The sequence below is a fragment of the Leopardus geoffroyi genome, chromosome E1 (assembly GCF_018350155.1).
Source record: "Leopardus geoffroyi isolate Oge1 chromosome E1, O.geoffroyi_Oge1_pat1.0, whole genome shotgun sequence".
Lineage (NCBI taxonomy): Eukaryota > Metazoa > Chordata > Mammalia > Carnivora > Felidae > Leopardus > Leopardus geoffroyi.
In genome coordinates this window covers 10,800,501-10,826,558 of record NC_059330.1, presented here as the reverse complement: position 1 = coordinate 10,826,558, position 26,058 = coordinate 10,800,501, and the positions used below count along the sequence as shown (strand labels likewise).

General features: G+C 57.5%; 2 protein-coding genes across 3 annotated transcripts in view; one reads left to right on the top strand and one right to left on the bottom strand.

Annotated features, from left to right (window-relative positions):
• The window catches only part of SLC5A10 (solute carrier family 5 member 10), a 58,864-nt gene extending 58,496 nt beyond the window's left edge, over positions 1-368 (top strand). The window contains exon 15 of the mRNA XM_045487565.1: positions 19-368. Coding sequence (XP_045343521.1) covers positions 19-125 — 107 coding nt within the window. The 3' untranslated portion in view covers positions 126-368. The remainder of the gene's footprint in view (positions 1-18) is intronic.
• LOC123603102 (GRB2 related adaptor protein) lies at positions 356-26,058 on the bottom strand. Of its 2 annotated transcripts, none has more exons than XM_045487567.1 (6): positions 25,877-26,058; positions 16,307-16,404; positions 12,232-12,354; positions 3,593-3,728; positions 1,579-1,752; positions 356-876 (listed from the first exon to the last, which is right to left on the bottom strand). In XM_045487567.1, exons 1-6 carry the CDS (start codon positions 25,952-25,954, stop codon positions 793-795), a joined length of 693 nt encoding a protein of 230 aa, XP_045343523.1. In that variant the 5' UTR covers positions 25,955-26,058; the 3' UTR covers positions 356-792. The 2 variants fall into 2 exon arrangements, with proteins under 2 accessions (XP_045343523.1, XP_045343522.1); XM_045487566.1 differs by having other exon boundaries at positions 3,560-3,728; positions 25,877-26,056.

Sequence of the window (26,058 nt, the reverse complement as noted above, 5' to 3'; positions counted from 1 at the left end):
TCCTCCTACCTCCTCCAGGCGATGGCCGGACACCCCAGAAACACGCTTTCTGGGCCCGTGTGTGTGGCTTCAACGCCATCCTGCTCATGTGTGTCAACATTTTCTTCTACGCCTACTTCGCCTGACGCTGGCCCCGTGGCCAAGAAGGCCGGAGAGCTCGGAATCCTCAGGTCTACCTCGCTTTCACTGAGGACACCGAGGCCCAGAGACCCAGGGACTCCCCTCGCGACTGCGTAGCCGGTCCGGTGCCCACACACCAGTTGAGCCAGCAAAGGAAGAGTCCTAAGAAGGTCGGGGGGCGACGGACAGAAAGAAGGTGGTATTTCAAAACCAGCACAAAGCAAAGAAAATGAGGTTTCCCATCAACATCCTTATACTCATTTTCCTGTTTTTATTTTGAATACACGGGCCCAGGTCAGGAGCAGCTCGGGGCTTGAAGGGTCTCCAGACGGCCCTGGACTCCTGCCTCCCATCCCAGCTGCTCCTGGCTGCCACGAGGCCGTCCCCTCCCTCCCTCCCCGCTCCCTGTCCCTTCCACCATCAGCCTGGCATTCGAAGCACTTTCGGAGCCCCGTTTCATGCTTCCTGCTCCCCAAAGTGCCCAGGCCCTGGGCAGGGGCTAGTCAGTACCGGCTGCTGGTGGCACATTCCATGTGGACGCCCCGCCGGTGCTCAGGCCAGTGTCCCATGCCAGATGCTGTTGGACCTCAAAGTCCGGCGGTGGCCCTGGCCTCCCGCCTGGCCTGTAGCTTCCCTGAGCTCCGGGAACCCCAGTCCGGGCAGACGTTGGGCCTAAACAGAGAAGGCCAGAGCAGCCAGGTCCCCCAAGTGGCTGTGCCCGGGGCCTGCCCTCGGAGCTTGTCCATCGTGTCGGGCCTATGGGAGAGGGACAGCTGCCTGTTTCTTTCATCCCTGCACTCCCCTCCCGCAGGCCCTCCCCAAAGTGTCTGTGGTGGGGTGAGGGTGTTGGACCCCCAAGTGGGGCCCGAAGTCGTCAGGGGGCTGCTGAGAAGTCAGTCTCCACCTGGAGTCCGTCCATTGGTCCAGGTCAATGTGCGTGCGTGCAGTCCCCTTGCCTGGCCCTCACCGCTAAGCCACTTTCCCGGTAGCCAGAACACCTCAAGGGGCCATCTGAGGGTGGGCAGGGAGGCCCAGAAGATGGTCAGCCCCAGGTGAACCCGTCCGCCATGCTTCCTCGGGTAGAGCCCCCAAATACAAGAGCCCTGAGACCGCAGCCATTGATGGTTGGAGTGAGTGGGGCTTCTGTCCCCCTGCCCCGTGACACCATGCAGCTGGCAGCCAACAGGAAGAGGCCAGCAGGAAGCTCTGGGAGCTCCCCCTGCCTGGTGAGCACTGAACATTGCAGCGGTCCTCGGGCACCGAGGCCCCGTCTCCGTTTGTATGAAGCAGCGGGAGCCCGGGCCTGGCAGTGAGGAGGTCCACGTTCCAGGGAGGCTGAGCCCCGTGGGACCCTGGGACGGGGCGTCCACGTCCTCTCTCTGGACCTCAGTGTCTGGTGGGCGGATGGCCTGCTGGCTCTGCCCCCGCCCCGGGCCCGCACCCCGGTCACAGTTGTACCGGCTGGACGTAGCTCCGTGGGAAGAAGCCCACGCGTCCGCAGAACCGGCCCCGCCACCAGTGGGGGTCCAGGCGCTCCAGGACCTCGATGATGTCACCGCGGTGGAAGCTGAGCTGTGAGGGGTCCTGGGCCGAGAAGTCAAACTGGGCCTGGGCAAAGCAGGCCCGGGGGCCCTGCGAGGGGAGGAGGTGGTTAGTGGGGGTTTTCAGGAGGCCCCAACAAGAGAAGTGATTTGCTGTGGGTGGGAGGGCAGAGTGGAGCTTGGACTCTGTTCTCACTCCAAGTCTACGCCACCCTCTCCACAGACCAACACCGCTGTCCTGGCCACAGGAACGGGCCTTATAAGCCGTAAAGTGGTGCATAGCTAAGAACAGAGTTTACGGCTGCGCCCTTGACCGAGCTTTGAGGGAGAGGATGTCACTCAGGGCCGCTCCCAGCTCTCAGGCCTGGGTTCCTGTCCTATCTATACCCCGAGGTGACCTCGGGTAAGTCCCCACCCTCGTGGGACTTAGTTTCCCCCCCTGCAAATGGCGGGCGGACAAGAGCTCTCTGCAGGCACGTCAGCCTGTCGCCGTGACGATTATACCCGGTGTCCCGGCCCTACCGGTCCCACCGGCATCTCCGTTCTGAGCCTGCGGAATCTTATCCAGGATGGGTGATAGGATCAGTGGACAGGCTGTAATTAGCGGCTCTCTGCCCAGGAAGTAGGAGGCGGCATGGGTCCTAGGGGACTGAGCCAGCTCTGGAGTTCTCCCACAGGGTGGGTGACCCCAGGGCCCAGGCCAGAGTGAGGCAGTGTGGGTGGGGGGGAGGCGGTGTGGGGAGCCCTCAGCCAGCTCCACACTGGCTCCCTCACATTCTCCAAGGGCAGACCTGGCCCACGGCGGTGAAGGGGAGAGGTTGCAGGAGGTCTAGGACAGAGGCCTGGGGGAGGGGGGGGGAGGGGAGGGAAGGTGGCTCAGACGGAGAGCTCGCCACCGACCCAGCCCCAGGATCAGACTGAGGAGGCCCGGCAGCTTCCTGGCGGCCCAGAGTGCATGAATGGGGGTCTCCCGAGGCACCGTTTGACCCTCCTGGCACATGAGAGGGGAAACTGAGGCCCAGTTGAGGAACGGACAAAGGTCACGCGTGGTGGGGGTCTAGGGACAGGCAGGACTGGAGCTTCTCTGTAGCAGTCAGCCTCCCCCCCAGGCTATGCTCCCTGGTTCCCCTGAAGAGCCCAGGCTCAGCTGGGCCGTCCCAGGGTCCTGACCTCTAGCCCCAGGCCTTGCCGAACCCCCCTCCCAGAGGAAACCACACCGGGGCTAATAACCCTGTTGGCTGCTATCATCATTCTAATGAGAGCGAGGGCTGGTCCTAGGGGCCCCTTGATGAAAGGGCTGGCTAGCAAATTGCTGTTCTTGCGAGGACCAGTGGCGGCTGGATACCCACCCCCCGCTACACACACACACACACACACACACACACACACACACCCTGAGCCCAGCCAGGCCCTCACCCACGAGTGCTCACACTGCCTCCACCCCACCCAAGACCAGCTCCTCGGGGCCAGAAACCCGGACTGAGCCTGCCCGGTGGGTGGTCTTGGGTGCGCCTCAGTTTCCTCACCTGGGCAATGGCCAGATGAGGACCCCAGCATACTAAGCCCAGCTCAGTGCGCACGGCACCCAGTAGGCTCGGCAGGTGTCTGTACCTTCATTCATGCAAATTCACACCGAGTGCCTACTGTGACCCATGCACTGCGCCAGGAGCTGAGAACAAGCCAGACACTGGTGGCCCCGCGTCACGTCCGTTCTCTTCCTTCCTTTCCTTTCCCTCTCCGTCCCCACCCTTGCGTGTCTCGCCGCAGTGCCACCAGAGTCGGACTCTAGAGCCTGGGCTGGATGCGGGGCTGCCGGTGGGGGTGGGGGGTGGCCAGACCCGGCAGGTGTCCCGGCCCCCCACGGAGGCTCACGTGGGGGGGGCAGGGGGGGCCCCTACCTTGAGCAGGGGCTCCTCATCCCGCAGGAAAACCTGCCGCTGCTTGGCGATGGTGGTGGTGCGGTAGAAGTCGACCAGCTCATTCAGGGAGTTGAACTTCTCTTCCCACAGGTAGTACTTGCCCGAGGCCTCGCGCAGCACCTTGAAGTGCTGTACCTGGTCGCCGTAGCTAGCGGAGAGGGGCAGCCTCAGCGGGGCCCCGGGGCCTCCCTTCTGCCTCCCCCTGGAAGCTCGCCCCTCTCAGCCCTGGTTGAGACCCGCAGTCGGGGGAGAAGGTGCAGGGCGGGAGGGCAGGTCGGCGTGAGACCTTAGGCAGGTCACTGAACTTCTCTAAACCTCAGCTTCTGGATAATGGTAGCAACTTCCTTCTGGAAAAGGGTTCAGAAAATGCTGCCTGTGGCTAATTGGCAGCATTGAACGGGTTCCTCTCGGAGGAGGGGGTTGCCTGGGTGGCTCAGTCGGTTGAGCGTCCGACTCTTGATTTCGGCTCAGGTCGTGGGCTCACGGTTCGTGGGTTCAAGCCCCGACTCGTGCTCTGTGCTGACAGTGCAGAGCCTGCTTGGGATTCTCTGCCCTTCTTCCCCACTCGTTCTCTTTCTCTCTCTCTCTCAAAATAAAGAAATAAACTTTAAAAATCAATCAATCAATCAATAAACGGGCTTCTCTTCTCACACCTCTTCACTATGCCCCTCAGACGTGAAAATCTCCCCTAGCCCCCTCCCGGTCCTCACGGTCCCACGAAGAGTGAGTCCTCAGACCATGCTGACTCAGACCAAAGCCTGCAGGTGGGAGAGGAGCTCAGGTGTGTCGGATGCTTCATGTCTCTATCTGCCCCCCACCTCAAGCACCTTCTATGGCTCCCCATTGCCCTCGGGAGAAAATCTTAACACCTCGGACTCGAGATCTGGCTCTGATTACCTGCCCAGCCTCACCTCCTTCATACGCTTCATATACTCTCTTCCCGCACGCAGCATGTCCCATATGCCAGGACAGGCCATGATGGACTGGGACCAGAGGTGGGGCCAGCGTGAGGACAATGGGCAGCACAAACCATTGCGGTTCCCCTCCCTTCTGCAAGGGTGGCCGGCCCCACCACGTGGTCCAGGAGGTGCAAACCGAGCCCTTTGTACGGTGGGGAAACTGAGGCCCCGAGTGCAAGCCGTGACCCCCCCCAGGGTCACACGTGGCAACAGAAACCGGAGCTGGGGCCACTTCCAAGCTCCCACGTGTCAAGCGTCATTCTAGCATGCTCCCCTGCTGGTTCTCATTGTACGACAATAGCAATAATCATAATTGTAATTGTGATACGGGGAACATCCCAGACCTTGTCAGCCCCAGTCCAGGACTGCTACTGCACCACGTTGTTCCCTGGGCTGTGATCCCCAGGAGGCCTTCCCTCTCATCCTCTGGGCCTGGCCAAAAGGCCACGGCCACCCTTCCTTGCTCCGGTCAGCTCACCTGGGCCTCTGGGCCTCGGCCTCCTCACCTGCCCAACGGGGGGTGCTGATGTACTCCCCGGAGGGGGGTTGCAGGAGGCGGGGACTCTGCTGGTGACTTCGGGGAGAACACAGCAGAACCCCGGCTCCCCAGCAGAAAGAAGCCAGCTTAGGAACCTGCCCGTGGAAGGGCTTCCTGCCCAGGTGGCTGGTGGAGCTGAGAGCCCAGAAGGCCTGGGACCCGTGGTTCCTCCAGCGTCAGTCCTGGGGCGGGTGCGCTGCTTGGTTGAAGGTTTAAGATTAAAGACTGAAGACAATTGTTTAAGGTGAATCTGTTCTGTTCGTGTGTTGGGGGGGGGGGGTGGGCAAAGTGGGATGCCTCCCACCCTGCCCATGTTAAGGGGTCCAAACCACACAGAATCTCTCTCTCCACTCCAACATACCTCCCTTCCAAGCCTTTGCATACACAGTTTTCTCCAAATTCTTCTCGAGTCAAGCTCCTACTCATGCCTCAAAGCCCAGGTAAAATGGCCCAAACTCAGTCAGAGTCAGAGGTCTCCCTGGGTTCCTCAGCCCCTTGTACGGTCTTCTTCTGACCCACTGCCCATAATGGCTTGCATACTACACACGGAAAAGGCAGGGAGGCCGGAGTGGGCCCTGAGGGCTAGCCCAGCTGGGAGAGGCTAGACCCAGGGACTAGAGCGTCAAGGCCCAAGGCTTAAATGCTCATCAGGTGCTTTGTTCTTGAAACCCTCTCCTGTCCGGTCCGCTCTGAGCTGTGATTCCAGCCCTCCAGGTGTCCTGACCCTGAAATAGACCCGACACCCTCTCTAAGACACATCCAAATCTCGGGTCAGCTTAGCTCCAAGGCGAGCCAGTTCTGGGACCGGGTGGAGCAGTGATCCCCAAACCCGAGACAAAGCCGCTCATCAGCAAGCATTGTTCCCAGGTGACTAAGCCGCTCATGCTGTCGGCCGGCCGACATGCATGCCCGTGTTCCTGGGATGGAACTAGGGCGGGCAGGCGGACGGTGCCTCCTGCCCTGTCTGGTCTGCCACAGCCTCCCAGAGGCCACACACTCCCCTTGAGGCAGCCTCTAAGCCCTATGACTCCCTAGTGTCCGGTCCCTGCGAGATCAGGTTTTCCCCGGTCCCTAGACTTTGGCAGGGGTGTTCGGGGAGGAGTGTCTCTCCCAGCAGCGGAGTGAGGCAACCCGAAGCCGGGCAAGTGAGAAACCAGGAAACGGACCCCAAGGACTCCATGTCTGGGCCACCTGGTGCAGAGGCAGGAGGAGGAACCTGGGGTAAGGACGGCCCCTCCCCTTTGGGTAAGGGGACAGATAAGGGGGTAGTAGCTGTGAAAATGATCTCCAGGGGCCGCCCAGGTGGCTCAGTCAGTTAAGCGTCCAGCTTTCGGACTTCAGCTCAGGTCCTGATCTCACGGCTCATGGGTTCGAGCCCCATGTCGGGCTCTGTGCTGACAGCTCAGAGCCTGGAGCCTGCTTCAGATTCTATGTCTCCCTCTCTCTCTGCCCCTTCCCCGCTTGTGATCTGTCTCTCTCTCTCTAAAATTAAAATAAACATTAAACATTAGAAAAAGAAAGAAAGAAACAAAGAAAGAAAGAAAAAGAAAATGACCTCAACCCCAACGGACCACAACTTTGAACTTTTTGGTGCTTGGAGGTTACCTTCAGTTACCAGGAAAGTTATCAGGAACAAAGCATTCCCTGATCACACAGGACGATCGGCGAGCAGAGAAGAGGAGATGAGACAGGAAAGGGACAAGGGACCCAGGAATTCTAGAACCTTCCAATCTGAGAATTGGGAGAATTCTCAAATCTGGGATGCTTGCGTGTTCCAGCCCCTCACCTGTGTGTGGTGCATTGTAGGTCCTCAGTAAATGACGGGCCTTGTCCCTTCTCCCACCTGATCCAACCTTCCTGTTCTGTAGTGAAGAGAGCGGGACCCAGAAAGGAGAGAGGCCTGCCCACAGCCAGGGGCGGCCATGTAAGCCAGGCGTGGCCCCTCCTGATCAGTGATCACGCTTGTCTGAGGCTGAGCAGGGCCACTTCCATCGGGTGGCCCCAAGGACTCAGCATCTGGGGCAGTCTCCCTCTCTCTAGCCAGCTTATCTTCCAGACTCGTGGGGCCCTTGCTAGTGATCTCCCCGGGAACACCTTCCCTTTCCTCTGTGGTCTTGGCCTTAGCCATCCTTCAAGGCCCCGGGTGGAGCCTTGAGGTGTTTGAGAACCCTTTAGACCCTCTGTGGACTCTCTCTCCCCCCGGCCCAGGGGAGCTGCAGGGAGTGTCTGCAGGGAGTGTCTCACTCCAGATGACCCCCGAACTGGACAGGGGGGGTGGCTTGAGTGCAGACAGCCATGCCCTGTGAGCCCTGCCGAGCTGGAGGCAGGAAGGGCGGCCAGGAAGGGGTCTCAACCTGGACGAGGCCAGAGGAGGGGCCATGTGGAGCTGGTCCACAACAGTGGGCAGTGCCCACGGTGTTTGTGTGAGTGTCCTGGCCTGCGTGTGAGTGGTGTCCGTGTCTGTCGTGTCTAGGGGTGTGGGGGGGAGGGGGAGGTCTCTCTCTCTCTCTCTCTCTCTCTGCTCCGTGAGTGCGACTGTATGTGTGAGTCCCTTTCTTTGCAGCCGTGGGTGTGTTTGTCTCTGTGTGTGACCCCCACACCCGCCCACTGTGGGCGGGGTGGGGGGAACGAGGGGCAGGGCCTGGCCTCTGGGCTGTAACAAAAGCCTCAAGGACCAACTGAGTCCTGGTGCTAGCAACAGCCTGTCCTGCCCGGCTGGTTTTTCTGGCCTGGTGGCAGCAGCCAAGGGACAGTGGCAGCAGCAAAGGGACAGGGTAAACAAGGCTGGGGTAAGGTCAGGAGCCCCAGGACTGCCCCAGCTGGGGCCTGTGGGCCCTCCAGGGCAGAGGTCTGGGTGCCCACCCCCACCGGGTGATCTCCATTAGGCATGGCCCTTCTCTAGCCTCAGAAAAGGGCTGGGGTGGAATACACGTGCCGCAGCAGACATGAAATCGAACCAAAGGGACCTTGGCAGGGATGCGTGGGTCTTTGGGACTCAGGATAGGTGGGTCTGTCAGGGCGCAGAGGGTCCATGGGCACTTTCTCTGCTCTTCCTTGCTGTGTGACCTTGGGTAAGTTACTGCACTTCTCTGAGCCCCCGTTTCCTGCCAACGGGGTTTCTGGGGATCACTTCTTCTCTGTCTTTGCCTACAAAGTATTGCACCCTCCACCTTGTGCCACCATTTCTTTCCTGCTTCACTTTCCCGAGAGCCTTTATCATCTTCCACGATTTTATATAATTTGTATAACTGTTTCCTGTCACCCCAGTAGAAATGGGTGCCCGAACGACAGGGAGCTTTGTCCCATTTTGTTCATGGCCGAATCCCAAGCGCCCGGGACAAGGCCTGGCACACACTAGGTACTCGGTGACCAGAGCAAACATACGTGCATTGACTCCAGGGCGCTTCCGGACTGAACGGAAGCAAAATGCCCCGCGCGGGGGAGCGACCTGCCGTTTACGGTGGAGAAGTCCACCGCAGGCTGGCTGGGAGTGTGGGACAAAAGCGACACAGCCCAGGCACTGCGCCCCAGCCTTGGTCCCTGGCTTGCTGGCTGCCAGCTCAGACATGCCCCCGGAAGTGGTGGCAGACAGCCCTTTGTAAATTCATAAAGGGCAGTCAGCCGTGGCCGCTCTCACTCCGAGAGGCAGCCCAGGCCCATAAACCCCACCTCGGACAACTTTATGGGGCTTGGCGTGAGCATGCGGGAGATGCCACGTGGAATGGGGTCAGAGTCCCTGAGAGCCAAGCCGATGCAGGCGGAAATGCTCTCACACCTAAACCTGCACCGCTGTCACTTTGCTGGATGGCCATCGAGTCACTGAACTTCACAACCTGGGGGGTGCTGTCTCTATGATGTAGATGAGGCCATTACAGCCAAGAGAAAGCCAGGACCGGCCCAGGAGCACGGGGTGGGGTGGGGCGGACGGAAGCGAAGTCAGGACGAGAACTGGGTTCCCTGCCACTCTGTCACTGCCCCTTCTCTAGTAGCCTGGGTTCGTGGGACAGGGGGCTGGGAAGCAGTGTGGCCCTTAGAAGGTAATATGTATAACTTGCATTTTTGGAGCACTTACAGTTTCCTAACTGAGGCTCAGAGGGTAATTTGCCCAGGGTTATTCAACTAGTATCAGAGCTGAGATTCTGGCTCAAAAGCCCACACTCCCAGCCATATACGCCCTCTGAGTCTCAGTTTCCAACTCTAATCCCTGCCCTGTGATCCTCCAAGGGCCACTGAAAGGCCCCTGTGAGAGACAATGGACCAGGAATGGGAGGAGGACCTGGGAGGCGTGGCTCAGCTGGGATGAAACTGGGGGGTGGAAGACGCCACCTGGTGACGCTGTGCACAAACCACAGCTAGCTGAGCCCTGGAAGCTCCTTCTGGTTCTGACCTGGGGGGGGAACGGGGGGGGGGGGGAGGGGGCTCGGCCAGGATGACCTGGGGGACGTGCGGAAGGGCATGTGCTAGGATTTCTCCGAAAGATGCTCCCAGGCCTTTTCCCAGGACGTGGGTGCTGGCTCCCCTGCTCAACAACTACTTCCTAGTACTGCCTGTCTCCCCTCCTGGTCGGACTTGTTGCTCTCCAAACCCACCCCTGCCCCGCCCCAACTCCAGGCCCAACAGGCTAGTCCCTGTGCCTGACATGCCTCTCCTCTCTTTGTACACCAAACTCCTACTCGGGCTTCAGGGCCCAGCTCAGATATCACCTCCTTCACCGTGTGGAAAGTGTCCCTGTCTCTGAATTGCCTGTATTTATTCATTCATCGTGGAGACCCCTGGGCCAGGCCGTGTCTACATTCCCACCACACTCCTTGGTTTGACTCCTCTCTCTGTCCCACTCTGTGGTTCTCTCTCTCTCTCTCTCTCCCCCTCCCCCTCTCTTCTCTTTTCTCTCTCTCTCTCTTACACACACACACACACACACACACACACACACACACACAGCAGCGTCTGAACCTGCACCAGCCGGGCTGCATTTACAAAGAATCGCCAGAAGAGGGCAGTGCATGGAGGTGTGATTTGATCGCAGAGGCGGGAGAGGCAGGGTGGGGGTTGGCAGGGCCACCACCTCCCCTCAGCTCCAGCTGCAGAAGCTGTCCGGCTGAGTCCCCTGTGCCCCTGCTTTGCTGGGTGATCTTGGGCTTTTGAACTGATTCCACGAGCCCCTCAAAGCTGGACCAGCCCACCTGGTGGCGCCATTCCCAGCTGACCAGGCCCTCGGACAGCCAGCACACGGAAAATTTCCATTTCCTGCTTTCGCACGGATCCTGGGGAGTGGAGGCTGAGCTGTGGAAGTGGGAAGTGACCCAGGGGGCACTCCAGATGCCCACGACCATCCTGGGGCGGGGGGTGGGGTGGTGGATCAGAGCTAAGAACTCACAGCATCCCCCCCACCCCCATACACATGCACACTGACAGTGCTCCCATTAAAAAAATTTTTTTTAAAGACTTATTTATTTTGGGGAGACAGAGAGATGGCGTGCAAGCAGGAGAGGGGCAGAGAGAGAGAGAGAGATACAGAATTTGAAGCAGGCTCCAGGCTCTGAGCTGTCAGCACGGAGCCCAACGTGGGGCTCAAACCCACAGACTGCGAGATCATGACCTGAGCTGAAGTCAGACGCCCAACCGACTGAGCCACCCAGGCGCCTCAACAGTGCTCCCATTTTAAGATGGGGAAATAGAGGCTCAAAGAGGGCCAGAGCCATTCCCATCCGCTGGGATAACCGGTCTGTTCCCTGGAGGTCAAGGATGGAAGGGAAGTAAAAGGAACTGGCCGGCTGCTTGCATAGCTTGGAGGGGATCAGGTAAGTGCTGAGAACTCTTGTGATGTTGGGTCATTTTTACACACATGCCCCAGCAGCCTCCCTGTCCGTGTCTTTCTTTCTCTGCTTCTTTGGGATTCCCTGGACCCCAGCGCCCTGTCACACTCCTCCCCCCCCCCCCCGGCCCCCAAAATTAACCAACAAAGTGGCCCCATGTTCATTTATGCTTTGGACAATCAAGCCATTGGCCGTGAACCAACCCAGTCCCAGGAGAACGGCCTCCTAGGGGCCACACTGCCAAGCTCCAGGGTCCACTGTTTGTTCCCTCCCTCCCGCTGGCAACCTTGCCACCCCAATACAGCGGTCAGTGACAGGAAAAGCTGGCACCGTGGGCACCTCCCGCGGAGACCCTGACAGTCGGCATTTTGCTGGGGGCCCTGACTTCGCAGATCCACGCCACTCCCCTCCCCGGTCGCTTTTCATGTCCTCAGCCCCCTCCAGAGTCCCAGATACCGCCACCTCCGGCCTGGCTCCTCGCTGGCCTCCAAGTGCTCCCGCTGACTCCCAACCATCCCTCCTCCTCATAGCAGCCGGAGGGATCTGCCAAAAAATGGCCCCAGTTGTTTCTACCTTCCAGCCTGGATTCCTCCATGGCCCTAGTTGTGGCCTTTGGGATTGGGTTCTGCGCTCCCCAGAGACTGCCACGTCACGCCCGAGGAGCTGCTGGTCACAAAGCCAGACCCTCCCATCACAGCCACCCTGCTTCAATGTCAGGCACTATTGCCTGACACTATTCAGTCGCTATTCAGACACTATTCAGTCGCTCTGAATATATTGACTCAAAAAATATATATATATTGACTCATATATTCCTTGCAATTACTCATTTCACATCAGAGGAAGCAGGCACAGAGAAGTTAAGTGACTTGCCCAAGGTCACACAGCCAGGAAAGGGCAGAACTAGAACCTGAACCCAAGCAGCCTAGCCCCACAGTCCCTCATCTCAATCACGGCACCGTATGATGGCACCCTGTCCACAGCACATCCAGGACACCTGCCCTGGGTGTCTCGAGGCTTCTCCCACCCCCATTGGCTTCTGTGACATCAAATCCTGGCATCCTTCTTCCTCCGCTCATGATGAGTCTATGATGGCTCCCTACTGCCCAGAGAATAATGTCCAGAGACCCTTCGCGCCGGCACTTGAGGCCTTGCAGGCAGCCCCGACCCCCTTTCCAAGCATATTCCCACCACTCTGGACCACACGCCGGGGTGCGTGTCTTTCCCCACCCCCCCCCCACCCCAGACAGTCACCTGCTTCCAGGTTCTGGCTGTTCCTCCCTCAGGGAGACTACTCTCTCCACCCTTCTCTGCGCTCCCCCATGGGTCAGAACTCACTTCACGGAGACAGAGAACTCCCCTGGGGAGCTCTCACTCTCCCGGATCAGGAAGGCTCCCAGGTGGTTCCGCTTCATCAGAATCTCTTCGGCCAGTTGCCGGGAGATCCTGCCCGAGTACCACCTGCAGAGAGAGGGGGTGAGTGAGGGCAGTGGGGAGGCCAGGCTACCCCTTCCCCGTGTGCCGGGCGTCCAACATCGCGGATCCTCACGGCGGTCCCGAGACACAGGAGATGTGATTGCACCCATTTCACAGATGAGGAGCCCGAGGCTCAGAATCGCACAGCAACGAACCCAAGGGTACACGCCATGGCAGGCAGGAGTGGGGACCCGATCCCGGCGTTCTGGCTCCTGAGCCCAAGCCAGGCAAACATATTATGAAATGAGAAATTATGAAATGAGAAAAATCAAAATTTAGGGCGCCTCGACCTGGCCAACCCCAGCTGAACTCTTCTGTTTTAGAGGAGAGATTCTGAAAAGTGAAAAAAAAAAAAAAAAAAAAAAAAAAAAAAGAAGAAGAAAAAATGGAGGGCAGAAGCACTAGCAGTTTCCCTGCACCCATTTCACAGATGCACAGACTGAGGCCGTCTGGACTTCTGCTCACAGGTCCAAGTCCCTTTTCGAGCTGACCAAATAGAACTGGGTAATGCAGAAGTGGTTGGTAAATGCTTAGAGTCCTGCAAGACCCCCACTGCCCCTCTGCCCCCAGCACCTGGAGGCAAAAGGCTGGGGCTCAGCTTCTCTGCCAGGCCTGCCCATCTCGCTGTGTGGCCCACGCAGCCCCGGCCTCTTTGGGCCTTGCCCACCCTTGTAGCGTCCAGGTGGTTTCTGGCTGGGCCCTTTCTTGTTCAGCTGGGGAAACTGAGGCCCAGAGCAGCCAGAGTCTCATGGTGGCACCACGGCCAACCCCGGGTGGGGTCCAGAGACTCCGTCCCTTGTCAAGCTTCCCTTCCCTCTTTCAGCAAATGTTTCCTGAGTCTGAGTTTGGCGCCGGGGGCGGATGTGAGGTGGGACTTTTCCTGTTGTGTCAGGATGTTGACGAGCCCTCGAAGCCCAGAGCTAGGGCGATAGGTGGAGCGGCAGCTGCCGGTGGTGTCCCACCGCGTCCCCACCGTCCCCGCCGTCCCCGCACGGGGCTGGGCCAAATGCGAACACCAGGGTTCGGCCCCGGGGCTTTTTTCTGGCGACTAACGCAGGCCTGTGTGCAGGGTGGACCGAGCCCCCGGAACATTCTCTGAGACGAGCAGGTGGACAAACACTCACCTCCCTGCCCCGATGGAACACTCTGGGGTGCCTGTGCCGCGTCCTCTCCCTCCGGTGCCCCTCCTGTCTGTCGCCGCCGTCCGCGGCCGTGTGGACGGCACAGCCCTACTTACTGGCTCCTTCCCTGCCCGCCTCCCACTCCAAAAGAAAGTTCTCGTCCTCCCACTGCGTCTCAGGTGCTGCTTCTGTGGAGCCCACACCCAGAAGCGAGGCTTAGCCTACTGCTGTCCCCAGACTGGTGGGGACCCCGAGCCCATCTCATGGTGGATTTCCTGGGAGGGGAGGCAGAGAAGACGGCTGCTGAGTGTGGGGGCTCAAGGCCACCATCTGGAAAGCTCGGCCCGGGTCCCCGGAGTTCGGGAGGCTGAGCTGGGAGGCCGCGGCCCCCAGCAGGACACAGGTGCAGGGGCCATGTCCCAGTGGGGCCCTGAGTGGGTGTTTCCTGAGGGCTTGGGTGTCTCCAAAGAACCCACAAAACCCCATAGGAGGCGTCAGTGTGTGGGCGGCCGTCACCCTCAAAGGCTTCGGCAACCACACCCTCTGAGGAGGCCAGCCCTGCCCCCCGTCAGGAGAAGGCAGGGCTGGTCCTCAGGTGGCTTGAAGGACGGGGTGCGGGACAAGCATTTCCCGAGACCCCCAGAATCCAGCTGTCTCCAGTGTCTGCCCTGGAGAGATTGCAGAGCACTCGCTTAGGCCTGTCTGCTGCCCTCCCTGGTAAACTTCTACTGTAACTTCCAGGCCCAGCGGACCATGCCCTTCCTCTGGGAAGCCCTCCCTGACAGCCGCCGCGGGCACACGGCCGGGTGGGTGCCTCTGGGGCCCCTGGTCGGTATCACGGTTCCCCCAGGGGCTCCCCGGGCAGGCAGGGGAGACAGTGGGGGTGCTCAGGGAAGGAGTGGGGTTGGTGTAGGATGAGGCCTTCTGGGACCCCAGCCTGCCCCAGCCCTCCCCCTCCCCTCCCCCCCACACCCGGGGGCCCGACAGGCTGAGTCAGATGCCGAGTTTCCCCACCGCTATTTTGGGGCCAGGGAGGGTGCTGAGGTTAGCCAAGAACACATCTGGGCATGGCCTGGCGGGTGGGTTGGGGGCCTCACCCCTGTCCCTGCTCTGTCCCAGATGTAAGTGGCTAGAATTGACCCCCGGGACCCCAAGGGCCTCAGACATGGGGACCCTCCATGGCTTCCAACAGCTGCGGTCTTGTCTCAGCCACCAGCGTCGCCCAGATAGGCCTGGCCCTGCACCGAAATCTTGGGTCAGCAAGCTTCTGTTCAGGGCTCCTCAGCAGCTTTGTGCCTTCTGGGCTTCCGGCCTTCGCCAGGCCATTTCCTCCCCCTGGCGGTCTCTCTCTGACCCACCGGCCCACGGTGGTCACTCCTGCCTGTGTCCTCCGTTGGCTTATGGATTCCCTGGGGCACCTGGCATTTCTCTCTCTCTCTCCCCTCGTGCTCTCCCTTTATTGACCGAAAGACTATAAGGCCAGAGGGACAGATATCTGCCCACAGGGCCACCGCAGGGCCTGGATGTCCTAGCTGCAGCCCAGGATGTCGGCTAGAGGCAGCGGCCTCTGCGTGGGGAGGCTGGGGATGCCTGGAACCCAGGCAGGGTAGCTGGGGATGTGGGTGGGACGGGGCCTTGCCCGCACAGGAAGCCGGAGGTGCTAGCAGCTTGGAAATAACTCGAAGGCAGATAAAGAGGAAATACCCTCCAGTTCCCACCCTGACCCTGCACTGCCCTCCCCTGCTAACTCACCGTCACACACACCTCATGGCTTCCAGTCTGTCCCCTCCAGCCTGCATGGCCCTGTCACACGCCTCCACCTGTGACAGGGTCCCTCCCCTGCTCAGCCATTGCCACGCTCCCCACCACGGTGAGCCTGGCATCTGAGGCCCTCCTGCCACGGGCTCTTCCTCATTGTCCTCTCTGTCCCCTCTTCCAGAATGCCTTCCTCTTCTGCTGCTTCGCTAACTCCTACACACCCTTCAAAACCCCATTCATTGTCACCTCTTCTGAGGAGCCTTCCCCAGTTACCTCAATGCTGACGGCCTTCCCATCTCGCGCTTTCTTTATGACCTGTCGCTCCCACAGGATGGGGCTGCTCCAACCCCAGCGTCTCATCATGTGTCTCTGGCATCACCCAGCTAGGCCCCCTGGGGCTGCGGCTAGTGTTTGATGAGTGACTGAGTGAGGGGCCTACCTCCACCATCATCTCAGGCACATCCAGTCGGTTTTTCATAGGTTCTCGGCCACTGGGGCCTGTTCTGGGGCCTTCTCAGGGCAGCAGCGTGGGAGGAGGCCACCTGCTGAGGGCGTGCTGGGAGCTTCCCTGGGCCAGCAGGTCCCAGGTCCCAGGATGCCCGGCCCTATACATGACACCCACTCTTAAAGACAGCTCTAGAATCCTCTGCAGATTGAAGCCTCGGCCCTTCTTGTATTACAGGTAAGGAAACTGAGGCATAGAGACAGCAGGACCTGCCAGAGACCCCGCCGCAGCCAGCGGCCCAGCTGGCTGAGAGCCCGGGGCCCTGTCCCCTTCAGCACTCTCCTGGGTGTTCTCTGGTGTTCCAGGCCCTCAGGGGCGTGGCCTGGGCTGGCCCTGACCCTGCCACCACTTTGGTCCTCACATCTCTGTCCTCTGCCCCTGCTCAGCATAGACACTGATGACTAGAAGCCAGGGGCGTGCTTAAGGGGTGCCCTTCGGGCAGCTCGGCTCGGCCTGGGCCAGGCCAGGTGAGGACACTTGACTGCAGGGGCTGGGGCCGCCTTGAGGGTAGGGCCGGGGCAGGGGGCGGGGGGGGGGGGGGGCAGCCACTCACGGGTGGGGCTTGACACGGATGTAGTTCTTGGGAATAAAGCCCTCAGCACCTCGCAGCTCAGCCTTGTACCAGTTCTGGTCATCTTCCATGTTCAGGATCTGCGGGCGGGAGGGACAACGGTCACTTGCTTACCGAAGAGGCACGGCTGCCACCAGCTGAGGTCTCGCCGCTCAAGGACCCCAGGTGGGCATCACCCATGCCAGCCCAGGACCCACTTCACAGGGGAGGGTTGGGGACATGCCCCAGTTCACGAGGGCCGTGTCTGATTTCAGGGCCCGGGACAGCCTGTCCCCAAGAGGGTCACAGACTCCCCAGGTTGGACAGCTGGGGACCCAGTGAGGTTTTGGTCAGTGCGTTGAACTTTAGGGGGGCCGGAGCTGGACTCCCAGGCAGATCTGGGGGGGGGCAGATCTGGGGTGCCTCAGTTCCTGAGCTGTGCCCCTGAACGTGGGGTTTCTGCAGCATTTGCATGCCGTGCACCGAGCCATGGGGTGAAGGTCGGAGGGACCCCGGAAGGTCGGGGAGCCCCAGCCTGAGCTCAGCGCCTACTGGTGGTCACCTGGGGTCACTTACACTTAAACAACCCTTATAATCTGAGTTCAGGGGTGACAATGCAGGGTGGTGGGGATTCAGGCACCAGAGAGCAAAATAAAGGAGGTCTTTGGGCTAAGATGTGGCCGAGGCCTGGCCTGCCCAGGTCACATGGGCTCCTCGTCCATGGCGTGAGATCTCTGCAGCCCCACAGGTGGGTCGAGAGGAACTGAAACAGCCTGAGTCGGGCTGGTAGTTGCAGTGGATGAGCAACCAAGCGGCGGCAGGGAGGAACAGTATGTACAGAATGAATCTTGGGGCCCCTTCCTCCTTTCCCCGGGGCAAGCCTTCTGTATGACAGCTCATCACCAAAGGCTATTTCACAGATGGGGACACTGAGGCCCAGAGGTGGGAGGTGAGCAAGGCCACCCAGCAGCGGGGAGGCAGAGCCCATACAGCAAGCCAGGACTCTGGGGCCTGGGGTTCCTGGCTCAGCTGGTCTGGGGGGACCCTGGCCCACTGGTTTTTACCTCCACTCTACCTCCCACTTGTGTCTGGACCCAGGGCCAAGGGGGCATCTCTCCTGTCAGTCCTGGAGCAGATGCGCACATCGGCTCAATCTTAGTGGGTATTTGTTGACAGAAAAAAAAAAAAAAAAATCAGATATAGAGGAGCATACTACTATGGGGGCATTGCAGGTGCAAAGGGCCGGGGGCCAGGCAGACGCAAGGGCATCAACTTAGTTCCATTTTGCCAGGAAGAGCTGGGATTTGCTGCCTTGGGCCCAGGCCGTGCAGGCAGACACCCCCTTGTCTGTCTGCCAGGCCCCGTTGACTCCTTCCTTCCTGAGTCTGTAGCCTGGGCAAGGTCAGCAGCCCCCGGAAACAGACGGAAAGCAGGTGGCTGACTCAGGAAAGCTTTTGCTGAAAACAAAACAAAAATAATTCCCCAACTTAATGGGAGAATTAAAGCCTGTGGGCTGTCTCCCATGGCCACAGATTCAAGGAAGATGCCCTGGAGCCTGGGGCTGGGCTACTCCGTCTGCTTCCGACTCTCTCTCTAGTCTTGGCATCAGTTTTCTCATCTGTGATGTTCTCATTAGCTACATTAGCTGAATTCTTTTTTTTTTTTTTAAGTTAATTTATTTATTTTGAGAGAGAGAGAGTGCGTGCAAGGGAGGGGCAGAGAGAGAGAGAGAGAATCCCGAGCCAGGGACAGCACAGAGCCTGATGCGGGGCTCAGACTCACGAACCACGGGATCATGACCCGAGCCGAAATCAAGAATTGGACCCTTAAGCGACCGAGCCACCCAGGTGCCCCAGATTGGCTGAATTCTTACCGTTAAAATTGTTCAAAAGCTACAGACCCTCTGGGCCATGAAAACCGACACCAAGGAGACAGATCAGCTCCTCCCTGGTGAAATTCACACCTTGGCTTGCCCCTGGCCTTTACCCCCATGGGTGCCCTCCACCCAGGACACTGTCCTACCCCAAGGCCCCCAGCCAGGGAATTCACTCATCAGTTATTTCCTGAGCACCTGCTGTGTGCCAGATACCATGCAAAGTCCTAGAGAGACAGCAGGGAACAAGCTTACATTGTGGGCAGAGGCAGACAATAAAGAAGGAAGGAAACAACTGAACAGGTACCTTAAACTAGTGGCAGGTGCTCCGAAATAGATCGAGGATGTCTGGTTGAGGGCAGGCAGATTGTCAACAGGGGACAGATGGGGTGGTCCAGAAAACCCTCCCTGAAGAGGTGATATGCGAACTGAGACCCCGGTTACAGGAAGGAACCAGAGGTGAGAAAATGCGGGGAACGGTGTCCAAGTCAGAGGGAACAGCCAGTGCAAAGGCCCTGAGGTGGTAGCAAGCCCTGCTCTCGGAACCGAGAGGAGTCCAGAGGGTCTGGAGTTGACTCAGGAGGGCAGAACTGTGAGGAGAAGTGGGGAAGGCCAGCCAGGCAAGAGCACGTAGGGCTTGTATGCCACGGGAAGCTGTTCAGATTTTCCTTTAAAAGCCAAGAGAAGGGGCGCCCAGGTGGCTCAGTCCGTTAAGCATCCAACTCTTGATTTCGGCTCAGGTCATGACCTCACCGTCTGTGGGATTGAGCCCCACATCGGGCTCTGTGCTGACAGTGCAGAGCCTGCTTGGGGATTCTCTCTCTCTCTCTCTCTCTCTGCCCCTCTCCTGCTCGTGCTCTCACTCTTTCTCTCAAAATAAATAAATTTAAACTTAAAAAAAAAATAAAAATAAAAGCCAAGAGAAGCCAGGGAGGGGCAGCAGGGGAGGCTCAGGCTCTGAATTACGGCCACCGTGTGGAGACTGGGGAGGCTAGGAGCAGAGGCAGGTGGGGCAGTGAGGAGCTTGTGCACCTGCCCGGGGTCGGGGGAGGCCTGGAGGAGGAGGGCAGTCGGGGAGGGGGTGTGGAGAGGCGGTCAGGTTCTGGACAGGTTTCGGCAGAGTCGCTGACAGGACTCAACGACAGGCCGGGTACGAGACAGTTGGGGAGCAGCCAGGACGACTCGGGGTGGGGGGGGGGGTTGGGCCGAGCGCTGGCAGGCTGCCATGGGAATGGCTGTCGGGGAGCAGGTTAGAGGGCTCAGGGTTGTCGGCATTGGGTCCGAGGTGCCATCGACCTTGTCTCTGGAGATGCCGAGGAGGCTGTGGGCTCCCCGAGTCTGGGTCTCGGGGGCCGGGTCATCCGTGGAGAGATGGGGGTGAAGCCACCACCCAGCCCCCCTCCTTCAGCTGGGAACAGTGGGGTCCTGTGCACCCGGACATGCCCAGCCTACCGGGGAGGATGCTTTGTTCCAGGAAGTGAAGTCTGGGGCCGTGTGTCCAGTGTGGGTCTATGTGCCACCCAGGTCTCCTCCAAGACCAGAGCTCAGATGTTCTCACCTTGGGCTCCCAGAGGCTGGGATCTGCCTGTGGGCACTTCTGGGACAGGGCCCGGCCCTCAGGGGCACTCAGGAAGCGCCGGTTGGGAGGATGAACGGGATGGCTCCAGGAGCTGCGCCCCGGGAGAAGGGGGCACACAGGGTGACATCGTGCTCACGATTTTACAGTTGCACAGAAGGAGGGCTCCGCAAGAGTGAGGGGGGTGAGGCACCTCGGGAGCAAAACTTAAGGGGGCCCCAAGAAACGCGGGAATCGGGGTAAAGAATGTTTTAAGACGGTATGTTAAAAAAAATAAAAGCCAGGCAGAAACTCTGAGTATGTTCGTTAGTTAATAACGTAGCCACATCAGCCCATTAAGGTAAAAATTGCACGGTGGTTGTAGGTTTCTGCAACTTCAAGATTTGTTGTCGCAGAGCCTCACGGGGGGCTTGAACTCCTGAACTGTGAGAGCATGACCTGAGCCCAAACCGAGAGTCAGACGCTTAACTGACGGAGCCACTCAGGCACCTAAGGTCAAGGTGGCTGCCAGAGCATTTCCTCCTTTCCCAGAACTGCCCTCCGTGTCATACCCCGCGGGCTGCCCTTTATCACCATCCGTGGGCTTTGGGCCACCCCCACCTTCTCCACCCTGGTGGCCTCTGGGACCTCGCCCTCCACCTCCACCATCTGGAAAGATGATCTGAGCATCTTTGCAAGTCAGAAGCAACCTCCATCTACCTCCAGGCTTTATGAGACCCAGGACGTGACGCAGCTCCCGTGGGGACATCAGTTGTGTCTCTACCAGGGATGCAGAGAAAGACAAGGTAGACATACGAATGCAGCCACACAAGTGCTCATCCAAGGCCACAGATATATTGTAGAAGACAAAATGCATAGAGGAGAACAGACGATCCCATTGCAATAACTCAAAATCACTTGGACAGAGGACAGTCAGTCTGAAATTTGAAATGGACAGCGAACCATTACAAACCAGCTGTGGTTGTTATATATTTAGAGATGGTGTCTAATCTGCCCCCTGCCCACCCTGTCCCCTCCACTTTGTCCTTTCTGGTGTCCCCTAATACACTTTGTCACAGTTGTGGGGGAAAAATGGCATGGTGCTAATAATGTAAGATGTTATGGATAGGGAGGGATGGGTCCAGATGCCACTGTACTGTCTCCTTGATTTTTGTGTAGATCTGAAGCTGTTCTGGGGGGTCCTGGGTGGCTCAGCCGGTTAAGCACCAACTTCAGCTCAGGTCATGATCTCCCGGTTCGTGAGTTCAAGCCCCGCATCTGGTTCTGTGCTGTCAGCGCAAAGCCGGCTTCAGATCCTCTCTCCGCCCCTCCCGGCCCCCGCCTCTCTCTCTCAAAAATAAATAAACATTAAAAAAAAAAAAAAGAAAAGAAAAGAAAACTTCTAAGGAGCGCCTGGGTGGCTCAGTTGGTTAAGCGTCCGACTTTGGCTCAAGTCATGATCTCACAGTTTGTGAGTTCGAGTGCTGTGTGGGGCTCTGTGCCGACAGCTCAGAGCCTGGAGCCTGTTTCACATTGTGTCTCCCTCTCTCTCTGCTCCCTCACCGGCTCTGTCTCTGGCTCCCTCTGTCTCTCAAAAATGAATAAATGTTAAGAAATTTCTTTAAAAATGGGGCGCCTGGGTGGCGCAGTCGGTTAAGCGTCCGACTTCAGCCAGGTCACGATCTCGCGGTCCGTGAGTTCGAGCCCCGCGTCAGGCTCTGGGCTGATGGCTCAGAGCCTGGAGCCTGTTTCTGATTCTGTGTCTCCCTCTCTGTCTGCCCCTCCCCCGTTCATGCTCTGTCTCTCTCTGTCCCAAAAATAAATAAACGTTGAAAAAAAAAGAAATTTCTTTAAAAAGAAAAAATTTCTAGGGGTGCCTGGGTGGCTCAGTCGGTTAGGAGTCTGACTGTTGGTTTCAGCTCAGGTCATGATCTCACGGTTTGTGGGTTCGAGCCCCCGCACTGGGCTCCGTGCTAATGGTGTGGAGCCTGGAGCCTGCTTCAGATTCCATGTCTCCCTCTCTCTCTCTGCCCTTCCCCGGCTAGCTCTCTGTCTCTCACAAATAAATTAACGTTAAAAAGTAAAAAACAAAAACAAAAACAAAAAAAACCTTCTGAAAAATAAAGTCTGTTTAAAAGCTAATGCAAAAATAAATAAAAAACCAATAAAATAAAGCTAATACAAAAAAAAAAAAAAAATCCATCCAAATCCGAAATAAAGGCAGGATGTGACCTTGCACCTGCACGACCGTGAACATGCTATCCCCACCGCCTCAGCTGGCCCTCGAAGGAATGCTTGCTTGTTGCAGAACATGTGAGATGTGCAGAAAAAGTAGGGGAAAATGTGAATAGCTCCTGGCCCACCACCCCGAACCGACAACTGCTAGCTTGTCAGGTCATTGCTTTCCAGTCTTTTTTTTTTTTCCTAGGCACAAATCCAGTGCCCAGAAAACTGTCCATTTTCCCTTCCACAAAATGAACATCCACTGATTATCTGTGTAGAGGTGACCCTCTGTCTGTGTGGATAGGGTTGCATTCTGCGTTTCGCCACTGGATGCTGAATCAGGCGCTTTTTTATGGCATGAAACACCCTCCCCAAAGAGCATTTTCAGGACTGTGTAATATTTGGCACTAAGCCGGTAACGCAGGTTAATTTCACACTGCAGACGCTTTTGCCAACGTGCCCCACCTCTCACCGGCTCTATTTTTCCCTATACACCTTCTCCATCTGACAAACTCTGTGTTTTCCTTATTTATCTGGTTTGTGGCCCACGTCTGCCACCAGAATACCAGCTGCGTGAGCAGCGACTACGCCCATTTTCTCCTTGCTGAGTCTCCAGGGCGGAGAATGGGACCAGGGACACACTGAGTGCTCCCTGAGTCCTTTATGAGAGAACACATATACATCTCTGATTACATCTCGGGTTCCCAGAGGCAGAATTTCTAGCTCACACACATGGATATTGTTACGGCTTTTTATATGTTTCCCAAGTTCCCATCAAAATGCTCGTCACTTTACCTATCCACCTCCCACACGTAAAAGTGCATGTTTTCTCGCATCCTCAACAAACTTGGAGATTCTTTTTAAAATAAAAGTTCACTGGTCTGGCAAATGGGGAACGATTACTTGGTTTAAGGAGCATGTCTTTTGTTATTGGTGAAATTGGGCACTTACTTGCTTACGTTGCTTCTTCGGCAATTTTCCCATTCGTATCCTTTGCCCATTTTTCTATTATGCTGTTTGTGATTTTTTTCTTGTTGATTTATAAGAGCTCTTTACATATTAAGGACATTCATAGCTTGTCCTTTTTTTTGTAGGTTAAGCCACCTTCATTTCTTACTTAGTGGACTGCAAGAGCCCCTTTCTGCTTCCATTCCTGTCCCCTCTGTTATCTTTTCAAAACGTAAACTCGATCCAGTCTTTGTCCCTACTGAAAACTCTTCCGTGAGTATGCCTCAAATTTGGAATGAAATACAAATCCTTCCCAGGTCCTAATTCCTGCTTACCTCCCAACATCACCCTTACCCTGTGATTCTCTTCCCTCATTGCACTTCAGCCACAGACCTTTCTTTCAACTCTTCAAACACACTGACACGGTCCTGCCTCAGGGCCTTTGCACCAGCTGTTCCCTCCCACCTGCTGCTCTCTTCCCCTGGCTCTTTGCATGGCTGGTTCCAACTCATCCTTCAGGTCTCAGCTAAGGTGTTACCACTTTTTTTTTTTTTTTTTTTGTAAGTTCCATGCCCAATGTGGGGCTCCAACTCATGACCTGAGATCAAGAATCTCATGTTCTGTTGACTGAGCCAGCCAGGCACCCCTAGATGTTACCTCTTTTGAGAGACTGTCCTGACAACCCCACCTAAAGCTGTCCCATTGTCCCCTCCCACCCACTGGCCCTCTGCATTTCATCTCCCTGGGTTGATTTCCTCAATCCATTTATCACCTCCTGGTGTCACTCACTCTCTGGAATGTCAGCTCCAGGAGGGCAGGGACTTTGCCTTGTTCCATTGCTACACCCTCAGCACTTAGGACAATGCCTAAGTACGTGCTCCATAGCTTGACAAGTGTTTGTGGAAGGAAGGAAGGAAGGAAGGGAGGAAGGGAGGAAGGAAGGAAGGAAGGAAGGAAGGAAGGGGAGAAAAGTCCACTTTTCCCATTGCCTGGCATTTCTCCATCGTTCTTTGAGCTTGAAAGGTCCCCTTGTCAGTCTCTGTGGACATGAGGGATGCCCAAGTTTCAGCTAACGCTTTAATCCTTCCTTCCTTCTTCCCTGCAACATTCCCCATGTCTTACTAAGAGGCTACTGCATGCCAGGCACTGTTTCACATCCTGGTGCCCTGGTGTGGTCCCTGTCCTCATGAGCTCACTCGCTCCTGCCTTAGCCAGCACTTCTGGTAAAAGAAACACACCAGGTGTCGGCTGACGCTTTAGCAGAAGTTAGTGGGGAAACTTGACTAACATGGGGGTGGGGGTCGCGGGCACAGGAATCTGGGAGGAAAGTGGAGATTTCACAGCCTTTGCTGCGGTCGCTTGGGGGACGCCCACTGATCCCCATCCACCGCTGGCTGGTCACTCTGAGCCTCAGCTGGAGCCCAGCACCCACCTCATTCCTATTTCCTCCCTGTCCTGCTCCCCTCCAAGCCCTACATCTGGGTCTACAGACCCCAAACTGCTCTCAGATTAGTAAGATCTCTCAACTAGACATGATTCTCACCAAAGGTCTCTTACCCTGGCTATAGGTGGTGCTGGTGCTAAGCCTGCCCCCGTCCCCACATGGCCACGTGTCCCCGGGGCCTCCAGCCGGCACCTCAGGTGGACCTGAGTGCTGGCATCCCAGCATAGAGAGGAAGGGAGCCCCCTAAGGGGACACTGTTCCTCTTGGGGAGCGTCATGAGCTCCCCAAACCCCAGCCCAGACCCACGGGGACAGAATGGAGGTACCAGAGGCAAAGGACGTAGGTGCACCCCACATTTGGCCCCATGCCGAGCAAGTCGTGTCACCTCCCTGTGCCTCAGTTTAGTCACCTGTGAAAGGGGGCACTGATTCTCCCCACCTCGGCAGCTTAACTGGGACGTTAGCGTGCATTGCTGAGCTCGGGACCTGGCTCTGGTGGGGTGTCAGCAAATGGCCGTTCCTGTCCCCTCCTCTTGTGCTTGAAGCTTGGGGCCAAGAGCGGGGCCCAGCAGGGTGGAGAGACACCCCGTCTAATGGCCACTGCTCCAGTGTGGAGACTGAGGCCCAGGGAGGGGGCAGTGACTTCCTTAACATACGTCAGCGGCACTCCGGTGCCTAAATCTTGGCATGGCCGCTTCTGAATCTGGCCCCTGACCTCTGCTTGCATATGCAGACTTATAAGCAGGGACGTTGCCAGAGAGAGCGCCCACAAACCCGTCGGCCCGGACCACCCTAGAAGGCTGCGATGTGCATCAAAAAGGGGAACCTGGGTTGGCTCAGTCGGTTGTCTGTCTGCCTCCTGATTTTGGCTCAAGTCATGATCCCAGGGTTGTGGAATGGAGCCTGCTTAAGATTTTCTCTCTCTCTCTCTCTCTCTCTCTCTCCCTCTGCCCCTCTCCCCTGCTCGCACATGTGCTCTCTCGCTCTCTCTCTAAAATAAAAAATAAACAATAAAAACTAAAAACAGAAAAGGGGGGGGCAGACAAGGAGACACAAGCTGTGGTAGGACTCTCCTTTCCCTTTTCTCCACACTGCTGGGAAGCTCATTCTTACACTCTGGGCACATTTCTTTCAGCCCCAGGAGGTTAGTGTGCCCACGTGATTCTTTCCCAAGAGCTTTTCTGTCCTTCCCTCCCTCCCTCCCTCCTTTCAACTGTCTTTTCAAATTCTTCGCCCGGAAAACTGGGTGTTGAACCAACCCCTGCCAGGCACTATGGTAACATCTCCTTGAACCCTCACAACAGCCCCCAAAGGACGGGTCCTAATTAATTATCCCCCCATTTCCTAGATGAGGAAACTGAGGCTCAGAGGAAGCAAGTGGCTTGTCCAGAATCACAGTAACTGGAGAAGCTGGGCCCGTCCTCCTCTAGAAGCTGGACTCTGTTTGGGGGGCTGTCCTGGGCCCTCATTCTTAACCGCCCCCCCCCCCCATTCCATGTGTGACCAACTCGGCGCATCCCAGCCACCCTACCTTGAGCGTGTCCCCCTTGTTGAAGGCCAGCTCATCACTCTCCGTGGCCTGGAAGCTGTACAGGGCCACGGACTCCATCCCGCTGTCCCCAGGCCCCGGCAGCTGGGCTCAGAGCAGGGTCAGAGCTTCCTGCTTCCTCTGCAGTCGAGGACCCGTCTTCCTTTGTTTTGAGAGCGCGTTTT